General features: G+C 43.1%; 1 protein-coding gene across 2 annotated transcripts in view; it reads right to left on the minus strand.

Annotated features, from left to right (window-relative positions):
• Window positions 1-21,597, minus strand: part of CARM1 (coactivator associated arginine methyltransferase 1) — a 40,665-nt gene extending 19,068 nt beyond the window's left edge. Inside the window, exons 1-6 of one of the 2 annotated variants that reach the window (XM_083420083.1) lie at window positions 21,241-21,597; window positions 6,497-6,622; window positions 5,967-6,073; window positions 5,155-5,259; window positions 4,399-4,509; window positions 2,638-2,815 (exon numbers count right to left, since the gene is read on the minus strand). In XM_083420083.1, coding sequence (XP_083276209.1) covers window positions 2,638-2,815; window positions 4,399-4,509; window positions 5,155-5,259; window positions 5,967-6,073; window positions 6,497-6,622; window positions 21,241-21,394 — 781 coding nt within the window. In that variant the 5' untranslated portion in view covers window positions 21,395-21,597. The remainder of the gene's footprint in view (window positions 1-2,637; window positions 2,816-4,398; window positions 4,510-5,154; window positions 5,260-5,966; window positions 6,074-6,496; window positions 6,623-21,240) is intronic. The other variant, XM_083420082.1, reaches the window with a different exon arrangement.
• Between the last annotated feature and the right edge of the window lie 761 nt (window positions 21,598-22,358).

Genomic DNA, 22,358 nt, shown 5'->3' on the forward strand with positions numbered 1-22,358 from the left:
AAGATCGCTGGGTGATTTGCAATTAGATTGGCAAGCGTTCCTGACTCCCCGTTGTTTTACCTTACCAGTGGCCAAAATGAAGAACGCTAAACTCGAGTAACTTTTGTGCTAAATTACTGAGAGGTCAGTTTAGTTCAGGTATTGGAGAGGGGGGTGGTATTGGTTTTGTTTGTTACTAGGTTACGTATTTTTGTGTTTTTAATTCTAAGCCTCCCTGTGATCCTCAGATGAAGGGTAGTATAGAAATTTTAATAATAATAATAATTAATAAAAATACTGAAAACGAATTCCCAGGATCTGAATGTGCTCAGATGAATCTTGTTGTTCAATTCTAACAGCATGTCTTTTGTATCTAGCTCGAATGGACAAACTTCGGGAATCAAGTAAAAAACCCACAAAGTAGATCTGTCAAACCCGAAGTCTGCCCACGCTTGATCTAGGGCAGTGGTTCTTAATTGTGGATTCCCCGTTTTTCAAAAGCTAAGTTTTTGAAAATTCTCCTATCTCTATGGTAGTTTTTGTTTTGTGAATGGTGCCACAGACTCCCTGGGTGGGTTACACGGACCCCCCCCCCCCGGCATTCACAGCAGGGATCACCAATTGGGAACAACTGCTGTAGGGCACATATGGGAAACCCATGCAGCCTGCAGCCCAGAGGCTCCCTCTTCACTGCCCAGCAGCTGACTGGTGCCAAAGAGCACTTTGCTCAGCATGCTGCTTTGAGTGTAAGTCAGTGGGGGGGGGGGCACATAGGAATGCTGAGATCGCCTTGCACACTGCACTCCTGCTCCGCTGGCCAGCTGCTTGAGGAAGCACACCAAATGGAAAACTCCTCACACAATGGGATCTCAACATGCTGGGAGGAAAGATTTAAACCTCCCTCCTCCCACCCTGATGCTCTGAGAATAGGGTGAGGGAAAGGGGAGAGAGAGTGCACAAGAGAAGGGAAAGCTGTGCCTGCTTTAGGGAAGATTGGATCCAAGCCCCACTTATCACTGGCTCCAGCCCCGCATTCCACATGGCCCTCAGGATCCAAAAAGGGAAGAGTAATATACTGCAACACCTTCTTGCAGGTTCCACGAGTTCCTTATAGGATTGAATTATGATATGTCTTATTTGGGGGGGGGGTCTTTTTTTTTAACTCAGGTGTACAAGTTAGCTGAATGTTAAAAACACCAGATGACAAAGGGTGAGTTTGAGCAGTTTAGGAATTTGGATACAGAAATGAAGGCCCTTTGCTTCTGGCTACTTAGATGTTGTCGTTTTTGGAAGTTGAAAGAATTCCCAAAATGCATGTTTACGTTGCTAGGGGGCGCCCCTTGTTGGTTTCGAACATTGTGTAGGATCAAACTTGCTAAGTTCAAACGTTTCCATTTTACTCAATGAAGAGAGAATTGTGGGCGACTTACCTAGTGAACGCTCCGTTGTGCTACTGAAGCCTGCTTGGAGAGGGAAGAGCTGCATCGGCATAGTGGAGCCTGCCGCTTGCTTCCCTTTAGTCTGGTGGGGCAAAGTGGAGGAAATTGGGCTTGGCGGATGTGTGCCGTTAGGCATCATCCAAACCAAATTCCTCTTCCTCAAGATGGATTGGGGTTGGGGGGGAAACTCCCTCCCCCCCCCCCAAGCACACATTCCCTCCCATATACACACACACTGTAGAGAAGTTTCAGGTCTCAATGTGCACCTTGCTGTACTCCCTGCTGTCCATTAAAGCCAATCCACTACATTACAGGAAGGGTAGGGCTTCAACATCCCTCCACCCTGCAATGCACAGGACTGGATGCATACTATGCTGTCAGAACTTTAAAAAGCTTAGAAATTACAACAAAGGATCAAGTTTTCTTAAAATAAGCTTTGCAAGGGACCGGTTGTGAGAATGAAGGGATTTGAGGCTTTGCATGCAAGTTTTATTTTTGCTGAATTCTGTCCTGCCCTTAAACAACTACGGTAGGTATCTTATTAAATACTGACTTAACACCACTGACGCCAGATTCACTGCTGCCCCAGCCTGCAAAACAAGTGAATCAGGGCTGAAAGACTAACAGAAAAGACTTGAGTGCATGAAGCCTATGCTGTAAGTGAGCACCACATGCAAGATGGCAGAACATGTTTAGGGCTTACAAACCGCAGAAATTAAGACAGGTGCCTTAACCTGCCAGTTTTTCTTGCTTTCTGCTGAATGAATTTGGAGCAGCTTTCTCTTAAACCAAAGGCTTTTTGATCAGAGCCCCTGCTATAAACACTGGCATACAGAAGCTTCGAATGGCTTCCTAATCCTTCACTCTTTGGCCCACCTCTACTTTATACTAGCATCAACAGGTGAGTGAACCCCTGTTTAAACCATGAACAGGAAACCAGGTCGTCCCCAACTCTTCCTTCACAAGCATCTAAGGCAGACAGTGGAGAGTCACATTGAGCAATACAGAGTAGGGTCACCTCCTGCAGCCTGCAAAATTATTGCCGTATTAAAATTCCCTTCATATTAAAATATTATTCTGCAGGTACTTGAAGCACCACTTGCTTATTGAGTAACCCAGTGCCATTTTGGCTTACTGTGCCAGAAGAAGCCTTGACAAAAGCTCTTCTGCCCACCCAAACCCCATCACTGCACCACTGGCGCAAGAGGAAGTCACTTACCACTGGGCTTTAAATACTTCTTGGCATGCAGATAGCTCTCCAGCATACGTTCATTGAACAGCATGTACCCCATTGGCTCAGAGATAATGATGTCCACCTGTTCTGGAAGGGAGACCTCCTCTACCTTCCCAGGAATGACCACGATCCGGTCAGTGAGGTTATTACTCTTTACTAAAACCTGTTCAGGAGGAAATCATAGGAGGAAATCAGAAAGAGACCAATCACTCACAGAAATTCTCCACCTGTTTGGTCCTTAGTTATCTGTTGTGAGAAAGGGGTGGATACTTTTAAGAGCTTCTCTAACAGTACAGTCATACCTCGGTTGTGCGATTTTGGGTTGCGCACTGCACTGAACCCGAAAGTACCGAAACAATTACTTCTGGATTTCAGCGCATGCGCAGAAGCGCTAAATCGCGACCCACACGTGTGCAGACGCGCGGGTTGCAGGTTGCGAAAGCTGCGGGTTGCGAACGTGCCTCCCCCACGGATCACGTTCGCAACCCGAGCATCCGCTGTATACCAAAAACAACATTATCCTTAAAGGGATCCTGAGTACCTTCCTTGGAACAGAATGCAACATTTGCCATCCGCCCTGTGGAATGCCCTCCCACCAGATGTCAAAGAGAAAAACAACTACCAGACTTTTAGAAGCGTCTCAACCCCCATCGTTCTGCTCGGACACTGAGGGCCAGTGCCGAGGGCCTTCTGGCGGTTCCCTTGCTGCAAGAAGCCAAGTTACAGGGAACCAGGCAGAGGGCCTTCTCGGTAGTGGCACCTGCCCTGTGGAACGCCCTCCCACCAGATGTCAAAGAGAAAAACAACTACCAGACTTTTAGAAGACATCTGAAGGCAGCCCTGTTCAGGGAAGCTTTTAATGTTTAATAGACTGTTGTATTTTAATATTCTGTTGGAAGCCACCGAGAGTGGCTGGGGAAACCCAGCCAGATGAGCAGGGTATAAATATTATTCTTATTATTCTTATTATTATTTGCAAACTTGCAGCAAGGATTAAAATGGCTCAGGGGAAGTAATGAATTAGAGGCCCACCAGCATTTTAGACATGTGCAGAATCAGCCTAATTTGGGTTTAGCCCTGTTCTGATGAGACATCACTTCCAATGTGAAGTCAGAAATAACAATCCCACCTTCACATAATGGCTGTGGAGAGAATTTGGAAACGTGGAAAATTTGGAAATGCGGCCCCAAAACTCAGTACTATAAACATGGGACATTCCCTACAATATATTCACAACTAGACTGTGAAGTAGGTTAGGCTGGTCCAAAGTGAATTTCATACGTGTGCTCAAAAACCTCCCCATCTTGACCTTCGAGATAATCCGAGCCAGATCATCATATAAAATGCACACAAGCCGGAGGAGCTAAGAGCATGGGAAGTCAAACAAAGATTTATGATTTGGCTTAATATTTGGACTGTTTGATTATTTTATAATTCAGACTGTTTTTAATGTGGCCATTATTGGATTGTTAATTTGGAAAACTTAATAAATTTTATTTTAAAAAATAAAATAAAATGCACATAAGCAAACTGACTGTATGGGGGGAAAGATTATTAATTTCACCCTTGCATCGAAGCCTAGTTTCTTCTCAATGCCTAAATCAACACCACTTTCTTTTTATAAGGATAGAGCAGCACAAGGAAGAGAAGGAAAACTGTCCTGTCAGCAGCAAAATGTCAGCATTTGTGACCTAAGTATGGGTGGATCCCCAGAGGCTTTTCCATAAGCCTTGAAACATCACTGACCTCTGCATGTTGAGCCATTGTACTGGCTTCCACTGCATAGATTTTTCTTGCTCCAGCCTGTGCTGCGAAAAACGACAGGATGCCAGAACCACAGCCAACATCTAATACAATCTGGTGGGGAAAGTGAATAGACAAGACATATAGTCAAGTCACTAAGCATAAGCAAATTCTCCCTCCTCCCGAATGACTTTGTAAATTCATTAAATATTTGTATAACAGGAAGTTAGTATGTAACACAAATTCTAACCAAACCAACTGCAAAATTCTAAAGTATGGAATATTTCCATCTTTGAAGGAGGAAGTTCCAGTGCCCAGAGATTTTAAGTGGCAGTGTCCTCATATCAGAGAACAAGCCAGCCAGCTAGAAGCATTTAAGCATAAGACTTCATTCTATGACCTGTCCCGACCTAGTCAACATTTCTTCACTGACCCTGGAATTCCACTGCCCAGCGGTGGTGTACAGACAGAATTTCTTAGGATTCAGTTCAGGACCCTTGCCATGGGTGTGAAGCCACATCTATTTTTAAATTTAATGTTATAAACTGCTTTTCAAATGCTCGCATGTTATACCACTTTTCAAATATGCGAAATAGATAACATTTATTTTGAACACAGAAGAAATGCAGCCTGGGTGTGAAACTTGCAGACATTTGGTCTTGCCTTTCACGAACTCTGGATTATTAGGAGGTGCCTGTACTGCTTGCATCACAAATATAGGATGCACTCAGAAAGTGCCAATAGACTCCACCCCCTTACCTTGTCTTTAAAGTCACTGTGGTTCTGCAGGATTGCTCGCTGGTACGTGCCTGTTCTGACATAATCCTGCATCATATTTTGCTGCTGAGATAAGTATCCATAAAACTAAAGGGAAACAAAAAGCCTCTGCTAAAGCCGGTAAACATTTAACTCAAAGAAAGAAGCACCTCACTCGATATAAGCATTCAGTATCCAAAATGACAGCAATGCTTACGAGTAATTGCTACCAGAAGAACTCACTTCTTGCACTCACTCTCTCTCCATGCGACAGTGCTGTGGAAGCCACTTGGAAATATTAAATGCACAGATATTGCCAGTGTGCAAGCCCTGGTAATTTTAGTTTGCAGAACTACTCTTGACACTACACTGTCCCAGTTTCTGACAACGACCAGGACATGCATCCAGCAATCTGCACAGTTGCAATTAAGGCCCATGACCTCATGATTTTGAAGAAAGCTGTGCCCACAATTTGGCCAGTTCTCTGAATGCTTTACAGCACACCGAGAATCTATGGAGGTTTCCAAGTAGACAAAGTTCTGCTCATCCTCCTATCATTCAGCCCTTAACATGCAACTTTTGCTTTGTTTCCCAGAATACCAAGCCTCCTCCCCAAATCCCTACCTCAACAGCTGAAAAAGTTAATGAGTGAGTAGCAAACAAGCATACACACTCAATTAGCAGAAGTCCCTTGTTTACCAATAAGGAGCTTTAAAAATCTCCAACTTGCAAGAGACATACATTTGGAAATGAACCCAAGGAACTTATGGTGACACACCAGAAAAATGCACCAACTGTTGAACTCACCCACCTACCTGAAAGTACTGCACAGCAGAAGACTCTTCTGTACGCTCACTGAACACAGACTGCTCAATGTTGTGGCCCCGACAGTTTTTCAAGATATTATAAAATGAGCAGAAGTCTAAAAGAAAAGACAAACACATCCTGCTTAGTATTCAAATGTCACTGTTCAGACCCAACACAGAACTTGGAGAACGAACAGGCAACACACTTTCTGGGGGATGGAGACTAGGATGGCAGCAAAATGAGAGGGGCAATCGTCTCATATGCTATGTTGAACCTATATGGGCTATTAACATAGTATCTAGCCCTCTGACTGTATAAAGTTTGACAGCCTCAGCAACAAGCAAGTCAGAGACCACATAGCACCCTACAGTCAAGGCACTAGCATTGCAGATGAGACCATATAAAATGTATCTGGTGCCATCTTGAACCCAGCAAGGTTGTTTTCTTCTGAAGTTGTTTTTAAGGAAGCAATCTGGAGTTTCACAGCCCCTTGAGCAGCAGACGTACGTAAATCAAACACAAATCTGGTGGTACGTACCACTTGGCGTTGCGAACTGTATAAGGACGCTATTACACCCCAGTGTAATAATGAAAGACTGCTTGCCCACTCGACTGCATTCCGTCTCCTTCGACACAGAACACTTGAACACGCAAACATCATCTTCTGTGGAGAGAGAGGAAGGAAAGAAGAAAATAGAATCAGTGACTCCATCAAATGCTGAAAACATTTGTCTCCTAAAAGATGGGACACAAGGGCAAATATCCAAATATCTCATTCGAGCAGCACAAGGATTTACCCTTGTGTAACTGAACTCTCCCCTCCCTCCCTCCCTCCCTCCCTCCCTCCCTCCACCACATGCACCCTAAATCTGTTGTGGGGTTTCCTCTATCCCTCTGGAGCAGATCTGTGACTTCAGCAGAACAGGGACTTCTGCAGAAGCAAGAACCTGAATTTCAAGAACTTCCTAATCTTCATTACAGCAAAGAAATGCCTCACTACCTGTAGCCATTCCCTACTGATATTCAGTAAGGTGAGTAGGCACCTGTTAGTTCACATCAACCATATTTCTAGTAGTTATTGCCCCACAGTCCCCTTTGGTAGGTCATTTTGAAGAAAGTTCATATGCAGTCAAGATTTTTTTTGTTTGGGTTATAGGAAAGCTGAACCCTAACTTTTGCTTTTGCTTCATTTACCTTTCATGCACTCAGTGCCTAGCATGTGCAAGGTTTGCAATAGCGTTATTCACTTTTCTTTGTTTTTGCACATATGCTACAGTAAGGGAATTCCTCCAACCTATTTTTTTTATCTCTTATGCTTGCTTATGTCCATTCATGAGAAACTTTTCCCACATGGTAAATTATATTATCTCCCTAGCAGATGTATTGCTTAATTCTCAAGGTGTGGTTTGTCAGCAATCTTCTCTCATATTCAGCCCTCCTTAAGGTGCCAGTTAGGCAGCTAGTTAGTATTTGTGAAAGCTGTTTCAGCCACTGAAAGGAAACTGAAAGTTTAAGGTATTTGTCATATTTAGTTTTCAAATGATAATGTATAAGGATGTTTGCAAAAGTATGTTCTCCCAACTACCTATATTCATGATTTGCTTTTTTACATATGTTTAGCAAATGGATTCGATGGTTATATAGCCTATACAGCAACATCACAGTAGGATCCTCTAAAAGTAGGTAGTTCTTACTCTTGCACTCTTAAAGGTAAACTTTGGAGGCTGTAAAATGTGTTCTCAATATTAATTCAGGAAAAAGATGTGCATCAGCCATGAGAAATTCTGGAGAACAGTGCCTAGCCCCTAATACTAATTAATCTTATACAGTGGTACCTCGGGTTAAGTACTTAATTCGTTCCAGAGGTCCGTTCTTAACCTGAAACTGTTCTTAACCTGAAGCACCACTTTAGCTAATGGGGCCTCCTGCTGCCGCTGCGCCGCCACTGCACGATTTCTGTTCTCATCCTGAAGCAAAGTTCTTAACTTGAGGTAATATTTCTGAGTTAGAGGAGTCTGTAACCTGAAGCGTATGTAACCTGAAGCGTATGTAACCCGAGGTATCACTGTATAAACAAGATAAAACTAATAACCCACTGTAGATTCCAAGTCAATCCAAACTCTTCCTAAGCATCTTAACAATCCATTTAGGGTGCACTGTGGGCTGAACAAGTTAATCACATGCTGGCAAAGGTTAACAAGAGAATAATTTATTCTGTCAACAGTTTAAGTTTAACAGTTTTGGCAATACTCTGTTCAGACGCTAGTCCACTCAATCATGGCCTGAGGAAAAGCAGCCCTGAGCATCTTTTGAGTCAGGATGGCTTGTCAAAAGGAAAGGGGGAAAGGAAGGAAGAGGGTTCACCTCTGTCTTGCAGCACCTATTCAGCAGTGTTTGCATCTGCTGTGGATCATAATGTCTGAGCGTCTAAGAAATTATTTTGATGTCAAAGTGCCTTCTCCAGTAGGTCTCTCTCCAAACCCTTAAAACATATGGAGAACCTCTGTCCCAGGTAACTATCAGAAGGCTACGTCCATGACCACCAAGCATGTTGCAGAACCACAACTGAATTCACAACGAGGCAGCAGGAGAAAACTCAACTGTTTCAGCAAATGTTGATGTTGGTTTTAGCTAAATGTCCTGTTATTTTTATGACAGCACTCTTGTGGCAGAGCAAGCTGTCTTATATTCAGTATTCAAAGAAACCTAACTAAGATTTCATAAATATATTTCAGGAACCAGTGAGAATAAATGCAATAGCTGAGCAATGTCATAAAACACAAGCCTGGAATGCAGTTGAAAGCCAGTAGCCAAGGCCTACGTGTCTTTTTGCGCTACTGAATCGTTGCCAATTTAGGTGCACAACTGTGAAATTTCTATTTTGTTCTATATTCACACGTAAAACTTGAAAAGTATCAGAATTTTACAGAAACAAGGGCTGGCAGTTACTGGAAAGAACAACGTTTTTCCATGACCTGGAAAGTTCACTTGACAGGGTCTAAATATACGTTGAAACATATCATGATGAAATGCATCTTGCATTCCCCTCCTTTTGAAGACAGGTGCTGGGTTAAACTGGGGTTCACATTCAAAATGCTCAATAGTGTTCAGAACACTCCAGAATAAAAAGTGGCATGCCTGAGTCATCAAAGACAGCACACGGCTTTCTGCCTCGCATCTTTTGACTGGGAAATGGGTGCAGGGATCAAGATGGGTTCGTTCTTTTAAACTGGGCCTTGAGCAATGTACCAAATCCCATTCTAATATTTCAAGGCTCATCTTGAATTCAAGAGCTCAACATACTACACCATAGAAGGCCCAGAATCCTACCCTGAGTGGTTCAGAAAAGAAGGCCCTCTCCTTTTAATATGAGGTTGAATATAAGTGGTTACTCAAATGGCAAGATCAAACATAGCTACACTCTCCTTAAAGAACAAGATTCCGAATGCTGGGGCTTCTAAATAATATAATCCTGGGCCCACATCAATCTTAGTTATTCCTATAGTACAAAAAAGAGTGCTTCCTGGAAATGAACATTCATTTCCTCCGTTGCAAAGGAGCACCAGGCTGTGGGTACCACACACATTCACCCTCACAACCTCAGATTGCCCCACAGGCAAGCATTCACAAGGTAAGCATTCAGAATACAAGCACAGAATGTTACAGAATACAAACACAGCATCCTTCTGGTAACTCCAGTGGGCACTCTTGTAATTTATTTTAGTTTATCCCAAGCATCAAACTGCCCTCTTGGCTCCTGTATAATAAATGAATGCAACAACCAGTGCAAAACTGTCTGAAATTGAGGTGTAAAGACATTGTGCAATTTTTAAACTAAGAGTTCAAAGAGGGACCTGACAATTTTGAGGGGTTTTTTCCTTTTGTTTGTTTGTTTTTTATTCTAAAGCTCTGTTCATTCCCCTGGATAGATTATGGCATGTTGTGCTGGGACAAAAAACCGAGAGGACAGGATGGAGGTGAAGAGGAAAAAAATCAAGAGTTCCACCAAGCAATCTCCCTGCAACACCAAGAGCTGCCAATTCAATGACAGGTCAGAGACAAGGCCATGAGCTCAGTTGGAGTCATTTTACTGCACAATGTAGTAAAATTAACACAATGAGGCTTGGTCTCCCTGAAGACATAAGCAGCCAGGATAGGATATGAACAATGCCTCAGACTGAAATTGACTGGAAAGGCAAGGGTTAGCCCAAGACAGGGAGGGGATAAAAATCCCAGAGCAGTTGTGTGCCTTGCAAAGAACACAATTCAGATCCTAGAAAAGAGAGCCCTGCCTTTTCAAGATTCTGCTTTTGAAAGCTATTCAATGTAAATGTCTCTCATGCACATTAATTAAGCTGTCAAGCTGGGCCTCCAAGTTCTTTGTGAGTGATAAAAGGGGCACAGCAGATGTGCCCTGGGCTTCCATACACTGAGCACAAAAGGGCTGAATGCTTGGTGAATTCAAAAAGGCCGCCAGAGCTTGTCACATCAGAGCTGGATTCATGAGATGAGATGCTTGCCTTGCTTCCACTCCAGAGTCCAGCTTTCTTCTTCCAATAGCAGGCTTATTCCAAGGGTGCAGCTTGAGTCTCACCCGCCTCCCAAGATTTTATCTATGCTAAGCTCCAATGCTAGTACTGCAAAGCCAGAAAAAGTTGCTGCATTGGAAGACATTCCTCCTTAGGTACTTTCTCTGTGTATTCCCAGCAAGTGCCAGGCTTAAATACAGAAGAGGAAAAATCAAAGACTGCTTATGTTATTATGTGATTGTTGTTCACAAAACAGGAGAAGCATCTGGAATAAGCATAAGCAATCCAAATACGGCCAATTTAGATTTTACATTTCCCACCATTTAGGCTCATCTCCCTTACTGCTGTGAAATGAAATAAAATACTTTCAACTTGTCTTACAATGGTAGTGGTATGTCTCAGACACATTATATTGTGGTATGCCTCAGGCACCATTTTCCCAAGCAATCCAGAGAGTTGCAAGTAGAACAGGCCATGAAACCAAAGGCTGATCCTCACCCGCTCTGTTACATCCCAATAATCCTTTCCCTAAATAAAGATTAGTAGTAGGTGCCTCACACACCACTACACCAATCCCAGCAACCAGGAATGTGTGGATGTCACTGGAGAACCAACATGGTTGTACTTAGTTCAAACGCAATCTGTAATCATGTTCTAAATATGATTTAAGTAGGGCATATATGGAGCAAGCAAGAGAGTAAGCATGTCTCTTAAGGTGGCTACTTGTCCTAGGAAAGTGGGGGGGGGGGAAACCTCCTTTTTGTACGACCCACAATTTGAGAAGCACCAAGGAATATTAGTCCTCAAAAAAGCAGATGGTGACAGCAGTCACAAAATTAAAAGACGCCTGCTTCTTGGGAGCAAAGCGATGACAAACCTAGACAGCATCTTAAAAAGCAGAGACATCACCTTGCCAACCAAGGTCCATATAGTTAAAGCTATGGTTTTCCCAGTAGTGATGTATGGAAGTGAGAGCTGGACCATAAAGAAGGCTGATCGCTGAAGAATTGATGCTTTTGAATTACAGTGCTGGAGGAGACTCCTGAGAGTCCCATGGACTGCAAGAAGATCAAACATCCATTCTTAAGGAAATCAGCCCTGAGTGCTCACTGGAAGGACAGATCGTGAAGCTGAGGCTCCAATACTTTGGCCACCTCATGAGAAGAGAAGACTCCCTGGAAAAGACCCTGATGATGGGAAAGATTGAGGGCACAAGGAGAAGGGGACGACAGAGGACGAGATGGTTGGACAATGTTCTCAAAGCTACTAACATGAGTCTGCCCAAACTGCGGGAGGCAGTGGAAGACAGGAGTGCCTGGCGTGCTCTGGTCCATGGGGTCACAAAGAGTCGGAAACGACTAAACAACAACAATAAAATACAATAGCCCTTTTAGGTGCCACAAGGCTCTTTGTGGATCTTGCTGGAAAGGTACGAAGAATACTAAATAAGGAGAAAGGGTATGTTAGTGCACACAACACTACCCTAGCCAGTGCTTTTTACATAACATATGACTTTTACTTAAAACACTTGCAGACAGAGTATTTATCCTAGATGTACAGAGGGCAGAGCCCAATCAAGCTTGTCTGTCACTAGCACACCCAACCCACCACAAATGTCAGTCACACATTCATCCCTTTCCCCTTGCCACTACTCTGTACAAATGAAAAAAGGCTATGCAGAAACGTCAGTTAATATTTTGAGTGTATGCAAAATATGTACATTTACACATGTAGAGACTTCAATCATGAAATCATTACTCTGGTACAAAACACCCATGACTTACGCGCCAATGTACTGGGTTGATTCCAGTGCTGCTCGCTCTGCTCACACAACAGACTTCTCCTTGCACAACAGGACATCTCCCTTGACCCATCTCCCTGGCAGCACCCCCTGCCCCACAGCACACCGCCAAAATGTGTTCCAGAGGGTTGGGGGACAGGCTGGAGCAGATGGTGGGGGTACCATACTGCACAAGCATGACGTCACTCACAGAGAATTGGATATAACACACTGCATTTAAAACACTTTGTTTAAAAATTAAAAGCATTAGTATTCAGTAGTTTCATTTCACAGAACAGAATTATGGGGATTTTCTACAAAGGATACTTTGCTAATGTTAACGAATAATAGGATCAGTGCTGGGGTACTGGACAGCTGTGGTCAATTACTGCATGAAACCAAGAATGCCCTTCTGCAGATTGGCAGGCTGCCTTTCTTTACATCATGGTGTCATCTGAATCTGAAAAAGCCAGAGAGGTAACTCCTTGCTCCCTAACCATCCTGGATTATGGCTATACAGACCTTGTCTGAGCTCCCCCAGGGTTCTAAATAAATGCCAAGAACTATGCAATCCTTTGATCAATGACATATATTTGAACACTGTTACTAGCTTAGAATTTAAATTAATATGAATAAATCCAACAAAAAGTGAGGCATGCTTAAGCCAGCTGAAAGAAATGGAATTAAGCATACCTATTTCTCCACTGGATTTCAGTCACAACTTAACTTGGGTTTTGTAGTAATACAATTCTACTAAAATAATTAATTGCAATACCTAAAGACGTAAAAAAATAATCAACTGACAAGGTATTTTTATGGCCAACCATATTGCTTTCACTCTTGCTTATAGACCCTGAGACCACTACAATGAGTTAAATGGGTAGAATTTAATTATAACAGGGATTCTAACTATGAATGTATCACAACAAAAATTCCCTTACTGATAGCAGTTATGCAGTGATTACACCACCTGACAGCATGGTGTAGTGGATCCATGTTGTATATGGATCAAAGAGATTCAGCTTCAATTTTCTACTACGCCAAGTCATTATCTTTCAAGAGGTAAAGCAAAGCAAATGTATGGTGAACTGAATACAAAGGAGATACCTTGGGAACTAGAAGGAAACAGAAAAGATTGATGCCTGTCTGAACATCTTCAGACATATGAGTTTAGTGTGTTAGCCAAGTAAAGGAAGCAATATCCAGAGCTCAGGTAGTAGGCCACACAAGTTGGGACCAAAGTGAAATGAAATGACATGAAGCACCTTAACTATTACATCTGTATCTCATTCAATAACTGAATAGTGGATAAGGTACTTGATTTCTTCCCAGGTTTGGCTCCACCACTACAGGCTGAGCTGGATTCTGGCTATTGCTCCATTTACTTGGCTAACAAATATAAACACACAATACTTCAGGTTTGCGGCTCAGAGCAGGCATTGCTTTTTAGCCTTTAGGCCAAGACCCAATACCAAGGAGAGTGTGCTCAAGGCAGGCACCAATCTTTTCTGTTTCCCTCTAATATCCACATATACCCTCGTCTTTAGCAGAAACAACATCCTCACCAGTACTTAGCATTTATATGATGCTTTGGAGGAGTCAAAGGATTTCACATGTTTTACCTTGCAACCCATGATGGAAACAAGATTTGCACAAGGCCTCCCATCTTCACAGTCCAGTCTGGACTCTACACTACACCAGCTCTCTAGCTCTTCCAGGTCTGCATTCTCCAACTCTGTATGCTACAGCAACACATTCACAAGTTCTACAACCCAGCTACATACGATGCAAATGTGTAAGAGGTATACAGTCCGTAAAATTCCCTTCTCCTCTGAAGAACTGGTTAAGTCCTTAGTTGTGCTAGGCAACAGTGGGCCTTTATAATGCATAACATTACATAAGCAGCCCCAGTAAAGAACAACAGAATTTAGCTAAAATCTGCAGAAGCATTAAAATTGTACAGGAGTCATTACTGTAATTCTTAAATACTAAATAGTGCACAGGTGGGGAACACACATTAGTCTAATGCCTACCCAGTCATTTAGAGCTAAACTCCAGACCAATAACGTTTACAAGGAACAATCAAGCAACCTTATGTCCCTGTCTAGTTGAAGTTCATTAGCTACATATGTGGCAAGTTATTTGGAAGGGAGTACCTGCTGGATGTCTGCCAGGGTTTCTATTACACTTGCTTGCCGCTGTGCTGAATTTCTACTGGGGGACTCGCTATCTTTACTTTTCTTGTAAAACTGATACAATCTGTCTTCTCAGTGTAAAATTTACATAGATTATCTCTTGGGTGAGGGATAGAAAAGTTCAAAATTTCAGAAAAATCAGGTGGAAAATGCATGTTTAAATCATGAAGGCAGAAATCCCCCTCCCTCTATATATCAAAAAGCTAAAAAAGAAAACTAACAAATCTGAGTTCCAGTTTATGTTTGAAGGCAATCGTATGTGAAGTTCTCATCATCTTACATGCATATTGTGGTATTCAACTACCATAGTGCTGAAAGAGAAATTCAGGGCTGCACCTTCACTTTTTGAAACTCTCTGGTAGATGAATGAAAAAGTATCAATTTTTATCTGATTTCTGTGAAATTTAAATAGCTTATTATTCACTAATAGAAAGCCCAGCTAACAGAATGCTAAAAATATGGTCATACCTTAATTATACAAACGCTCCCTCAGCTATATGATCAATGGATACTAAGGATCTGAGTGCTGCTGGATTTCCAAGTAGCACTTAGCTTAAATAGTGAAGCAGGACTATCATCTGCATACAGTCGTAACGTATTTTGTTAGCAACTGGAAACTTTGCCTGATAACTGTCAGGCATTAGAAGAAACTTTCCAGTGATCAGATTGCACTACTAAAAACCATTCCTTTCTTTTCTGAAACTACCAGGAACATGTTAAATAGACCTCTGGCCAGCTCTCACATTCCTAACTTTGCCCCATCCAACCAGAAAGGATGTGTCAAATCAATCAGCTGTCACTTTCATTCAACCCCAACCAACCAAGGAAATATGGCTGACCGGACTGAGATGCCAAAGCAATTTTTTAAGTCCTGGCTGGCCTTACCATATTTTAATCAAGGTATTGTAAGAAGTTGACCCAGTATTTCACTCATAAGGGAAATGTTTTCAAGGTGTGAGAGGTGCCTCACACTTCACTGTTAGCACGAGCCCTGTTACTTGCCTGAATAAGGGCCGCTTACTTACATATTTTGGGTGGCAGTCAGGACAGTGACATATCTTTTAGATTTTGTATGCAGTTGTCATGGCTGTGATGGGTCGTAGGTGCCCAATCCCTGTCAAGCCCTTTCTACTAGGTGATGCCAACGTATTATGTTTGTGCTTAGCACATCTGTAAGGGGATCAGTTTGTGTATAAAATATATACTTCTAGTCCCTGAACTACTGTCAGCAGAGTGGCCCTGAGAAAAGAGACATTGGAACCCCTGTTTTACAGCATTATTTTGGATAGAAGCCATAATTTAGTAGGAAATACCGTTTAAATAAGATCCAGTAGTTCACCTGGTATTTTTCCTTTTGGTAATTAGAAAAAAAGAAAAGTAAGTGGTAGAAGGAAAACAAGAAACTTGTTAGGGCTTAGAAAGAAACCTGGAAAAAAAGAGCTGTCAATTTCCCTTCAAATCATCTACTGAGCATCCCTTGAAATCAAAGTCGCAAGAGAAAGCTTAGGACGACAACATAGCAAAAACTGTTGCTTGATAAACAAGCTATAGTATCCCTTCACCAAGACGTGGGGTTAGTAGTTTGCCCACATGCCCACCAACAATACACTATGGACGGAGGTCTTTCTTGGCTTTTAACATTAAGATTTCCCTCACAACAGATTAAACCTGAGAAACTACAGGCCCAAGCATCAGGTCACTTACCCTAGAAGGGTGGTTCCCAATTAGTGGTCTGCAGACCCAACGGATCCGCATAACCCTAATGGGAACCACTGCTCTAGAAGAATGTTCTGAAAGCTGCTGCTTGAGAAGTGAAGTTTTGTCTCCTGGTAACCTGGAGCAGCAGCAAAGCTTAAAGAATTCACTTTTGTGACATGGTTCAAAGGTTTATATTCCATGCTCTTTCCAGTTTTTTATATTTTCTTGAGTTGTTGATGTGATTCAGATTTTTGTCATCTTTTATTCTTTTACATATTTTAATGTGTTTTTTTATATTTGACTGCAGCCATTCTGGAGATCTTCTTGTTGAGGAAAAGAAATAACTTGTATCTATTCATTAAGTTACCAAAAGTCCAGTCTGAGGTTTGAAAGGTGTCTCTAAATGTCAGCTAGCAATTAACTTCTACAAGAGGTGAGATGGGGAAAGTATACAAGGTATACTTTCAAGAATGCTGGTAATGGGTCTGGGGGGATAATATCAAACTCTCTTCTTTTTTATGCGATACCAGAATTTGCTGGTGGACACAAAGCGTGTGTTTGTTTTGGTTAATGCAAAATGGCTGTTGCTGTTTGTTTTGCATTTGTTTGCATACTTCACAGAAAAAATCAGTAACGCTATATTATTAAAAAGAAAATACTGGTAAAGGAGGTTGCAGTTTGCACAGTGTGTTTCAGCATACTAAAACCAAGCACTAGAGTATAGCGCATTATCTTATTTCTTTGTGCTCTCTCTTGTTAGAAGACAACACCAAATCTCAGAGTTATTTGAAGTAAAGTTTTGTGAGGCTTGTGTCCAATACAATGTAGGCACTAAAAATGCCTAGTTAAGGGGTCAAAAACAGCAAGCAGGACAGTGGCACTTGCAATAGAAAGCACCTCCCATAGCAGAAATCACTTCTGTTTTAGGCTGAACCCCTTGAGCCAGCTGCTTCTAAAATGGCTGTCACACTGCTCAGTGCTGGTAGTAGATATACCAACCAGTATACAAATTTAATAATAATAACAACAACCTTCTCTGGAGTTTTAGATTCCCTTCAAACTGGATTTTGAGAAGCTGAAAAGGTTTCAGAAGACAGCTGGAAAGACCTATGTGTAGCCTAAAGAGAGGATTAAGGAGGACCCATGTCGAGTTCTCAAATGTTTTAAACAAAAGCAACAAACAATTGCTCTGCAAATTCACATCTACCAATGAGTTTGTTACACTAGTGCATTAAAGCAGATGTCAAAATATTTTCCTCATATTTAACCTAAACTAGCAACAATTCTGCAAAGCTGAATTCCTAAGCTGAATTCTATAACTTCCTAAGCTGAATTCTATAACTTCCTAAGGGAAGTTATAGAGTCTCAACCACCACACTGGATTTGTCAGAATTAGACAATTCCTTCATGATGGTGAGAGTAATCTACTGAAAAAGCAATTTTGTGTGTTTAGTCGATGGGTTTTTATCAGTGGTGTAAGTTTTCAAGAGGGGGAAACCCTATTCAATCTAGGGTAACTTCCCTATGCCAATTTGGATAAGTTGCAAAAGAAAGTTTTATGATACCCTAGAGAGCAGCCTATTTATTGCAATTTATTTTACTTGCATTTACTAAATAAATCTAAAAACTGAAACTGCCATGCTTGCCTAATATTGTATTTGCAATTGCATTCATTCATTGTTACTAATGAACTCATGAAGCACTCATTTTTCTGCAGAGAAATAAAAGCACTAGAAAAATGCCCACCCATTGTTGGGTCTCGCAGGCAGGCAGGCCCCATTCCCCTGGACAGTCTTGCAATGAGTGAATCTTCCAGAGTCAAGCAAAAAAGAAACCAGGCCTTTTGAAAGACAAAAACCTATTCACTTGGCAGCATTTGCACTCCTGAGTCCCGCAACCTTCCCTAGAGAAACCTATCTCATACATTAGCTTGGTGGTTTCTTGCTGTTCCCTGCAACACAAGAGAAGTATGTGGCCAGCTTCATGGGGGCTTTTGTTTCAATTTCAACCAGTTAACAGGTTGATTGTCATGGAGGCCATAAACTCATAAGCCAGCACTAAAGAGTCATCATGTATGGTGAAGTTTACGAAAATTTCCACATCACTTGTCAGACCAACTAAGCCTGAACAGGGTGCCTGTTGGGCAACAGAGTGGTCAGTTCTACTGCAGCCCCAAACACCAAGAGCTCACTTGGTATGCAAGCTAGAAAGGATTAGAAATCATGTATACGAAATAGTCTGAACCTGTCAAGTCCAGCGCTGAGTTGTAGTCACCCTACTGAGGAGTCATGATGCATTGTGTTGCAACACACAGGATTGCAGTGCTTTCATTCTAATAAAGTCAGTGGCTTCTTTCCACAGCTTCAAGTCTTTCAAGTCTCCGTAAGAGGCATCATCATCAAGCAAGAATGACAGCTAAAAGCACACACAGTCCACTCTGTGAGGCACTTACTGGCTAAACCTAGTAAGTGACTACGTTCTCTGCAGGTCTAAATGCAGACACTTTACTAGGGCACCCAATTCAAGGCTGATTCTGTTGTAAATATATGCACACCCACTGGCTGCAGCCTGCTCCTTCCTTCATTGATGTGAGCACATTAAACGCCCTTAGAATGACAGCATCTTTGGATAACTTCCATGGTAACAATTCGGTCCCCTCTTGAACCATATACTCCAGTTTCATTGCACTTTCCCATTTTCTTCCTAATACTAGGAATCGTGTCCACCAATCATTCAGAGAATGATGCACTTGATAGAAGTGTTTCTGTCCCAGAAGCTAAAAGCCGCTTGCACTACTCTGCTATGTAGGACTGACTTGGGCTGCAATCTTAACTCCACTTACCTAGAAGCCCCATTGAATCGAATAGTACTTACTTCTGAGTAGACTTGGTTCAGCATTGCATTGTTACTTGGGAACCTGGAACTACAATCCTGTACACATTAGCAGGTCCTTTGAAGGACCTAGCTAACTAAACATACACAAAGCACAGCATTAGGATGTCACAACTGCAGCAGAATCTGCCAGTGGTGTTGCAGAGTAGCTTAAACTGGGAGCTGCAAACTAGGAATATCCAGTTCAGATCTTATGCAGACATAAGCTCATTAGGCAACCTTTGGCAACCCCAGCCTCAACCTGGGATGATAAAACTGGTCTATTTTACTGAACTGGATTACTGAGATAATGAACAAAAACTTTAAAGTACTATACAGTCACTAAGTATTGTTATTACAATGGTGTAAATACTTCCGCATAGCCATTCCAGCAGTATATGAAAACACTCTTAAAATGCCATTTGTATCCAGGACAAATGAACCCCACTACATATGCTTCTATAGTTTGATGACTGACTTGACAGTTCTTTCTTCCAATATTCAAAACAACCTCTTAACCCATTTTCAAAAAAACCTGTCAGATTTTGGACCTGTTTGGCTTCCAGGCCAAAAATAAACTTAAGGATCTTCTCCACATTAGCCGAATTTTAAAATGCCCTATTCCAGTTTTAATCTCGGTATGACCGAAAAAAATCTTTTTAAATCTTTACTTACCTGGCCTTTCAACCCATTTACTTTTTTGTCTTCTAGAATCGCAACAGACATTTCACATTCAGCTTTAACGACTATGTGCCCCCCCCCCAAAAAAAACTTTTTTGAAATCATCTATTGATGTGATAATTTGAGAGATGGCTTGGGGGAGGGGGGAATCAACTTCTACTACTTTAGTTAAGGTACTTCAAATGCTAGGCAGGCATCTGCATCTCTTTTTGAAGAACCAACTGGACTCCCTGCAAGTTTTCCATAAGACTATGAAAGCCTTTCAAGGCAACACAGAACTAGTCATCCAGCAGGTGAAGTATTCCAAGAAACCAGTCAGTTTGTGTTTAAGAGCAAGAAGCAGAGACAGCCACTCAGCACGGACCAGGCAGGAATCTGGATAGGCATGGGATAGCCTCCCACTCCACCTGCTTGCAAAGGAGGAGTAAAAATTACCACTGTCCCCACTTGGCCACAAAATTCAATGGGTGACCTTGGGCCAGCCGCTGCCTCTCAACCTAACAGGGTTGTTGCAAGCAAAAAATGTGGAGGAGCAGAATTTCTGTATTCCGTCTTGAGCTCTCTGAAGGAAAGGCGGAATACAAATGCAATTGATGGCAAGAATAATGAGCGGTCACCCCGCCCCATTCCTTCAAAGGACGATACCTGCCTGCCCCATCTTACGAACTTAAGGATAACCCCTGATGTATTGGGACAATTGAAGCCTGTCTGCCTGGCCCAGCACCAGTGCTTTTTTTTTTCCTAAAAAATGTTTAGGGGTACAGTGGTACCTCGAGTTACATATGCTTCAGGTTACATACACTTCAGGTTACAGACTCCGCTAAACCAGAAATAATACCTCAGGTTAAGAACTTTGCTTCAGGATGAGAACAGAAATCATGCTCTGGTGGCCCGGCGGCCCCATTAGCTAAAGTGGTGCTTCAGGTTAAGAACAGTTTCAGGTTAAGTACAGACCTCTGGAATGAATTAAGTACTTAACCCGAGGTACCACTGTACTCTCATTTTGACTCAAGGAAATCACCATTTTATAGTTCAAATCCGGCTAAATTAATATAGTAAATGGACAAAAGTACAAAGACTCACAAAACGTTTAGGGGTATGCACACCCCTGCGTCCCCCCAGAAAAAAGCACTGCCTGGCACCTCAGGAGATGCCCATCGTGGCACATGCAAACTATCCCTGGGATGCAGGGCCGGCTCACCCACGAGGCAAGGCGACTCCCTCAGGAGGCAGGATCCCAATGTCGGCGTTTCATCCCAACCCCGTTCCTGAGGCACCTCTTCCCTGACCCCTTCCTCCTCGGTACGGGGAGAGTTGGAGGAAGAGTGAGGCGGCGCCATCCCGGGGGGACCGAAGTGCCGGCCCCCGTCACTGGAAGCGTGGCGGAGGTGCGGCACTCTCCACATGCCCAGAGGCACCGGTGCGGGCCCTTCCACGCCCCAGTCATCCATTCATCCACCCGTCCCTCAGCCCGAGCAGGCCCCTTCCCCCCGCCCGGCCACCTGCCCCGTCTCTCGCCCCCACTCACGGCTATAGAGGGCGAGGCAGGCGGCGTCGGGCCCGGTGCGGGCCTCGAGGCGGAGCGCCTGCTGCTCCTGGTGCCGCTGGATCTCGCCGTTGGCGTCGCCGATGGTCAGGAGCCGCACGCCGGGGAAGACCGACACCGACGCCGCCGACGCCATCTTGGCATCCCAGGCCCGACCCGCGGCCGCCGCTGCTGCTGCTGCTGCTGTGAGGGGCGCCGAGGAGGAGGCGCAGCAGCAGGAGGAGAGGCCGGAAGCCGCGCCTCCTGAGCGCTGCCGCTCAGCCAGTGGGACAGCGCCCCGTGCGGCCGGCGGTGGAAGGAGCTCGCCGTGAAGGAGCCAGGGGGCTGCCGGGGGAGAGGGGAAGGGCGGAGGAGGGCGACCCCTGCCGGCCGACAGAGGGGACAGCGCCCGAGGGGAAAAAGCGGACCAAGGGGAAAAAGGAGAGGTTAAAGGGCCGATGCGATCGTGCGCGGCGTGTCCGGATCCCAAGCGCCGCGGCAAAATCCTGCATTGTACGGGGCAAGGATGCAGTTGGCATGCATTGCAATTCATAGGCAAACTAGTAATTATTATTATTATTATTATTATTATTTCCTGCATGTGCGGGGCAAAAGCAGAGTGGGTATGCATTGAAATGGCAAACTCTGTAGTTGTTCTTGTTGATTTATTTATCCCTCCCCCACTTTTCCCTGACAGGGACTCAAGGCAGCTTGTAGATAAAATGGGAACAACTAAAAACATAGAAAAGAAAACAACTATCATAAAAAAAATAATCATTAATAAAATTAAAATCATATATAAATATAAAAAACTAGTCAAGCAAGTAGGAGCGCAGAAGAGGTTGCTTTCCCTTACAGTGCTTTTCAAATAAACTGCACTGCCATAAAGAAGTGGTGGCAGAAGCTGTGGGATTGAATAATAATAATAATAATAATTTATTATTTACATGCCGAGCTTCTGGCTGGGTTGCCACAGCCACTCTAGGCGGCTCCCAACAGAATATTACAAACACAATGACACATTAAACATTAAAAACTTCCCTAAACAAGTTCTTTTGAGAAGCCTTGTCATCGACTGCAATGGGACCTCCAGGTTCAGAGGCCATATACGGCAGATGTGC

Source organism: Podarcis tiliguerta (genome assembly GCF_965153285.1).
Source record: "Podarcis tiliguerta genome assembly, chromosome: 17".
Classification (NCBI taxonomy): domain Eukaryota; kingdom Metazoa; phylum Chordata; class Lepidosauria; order Squamata; family Lacertidae; genus Podarcis; species Podarcis tiliguerta.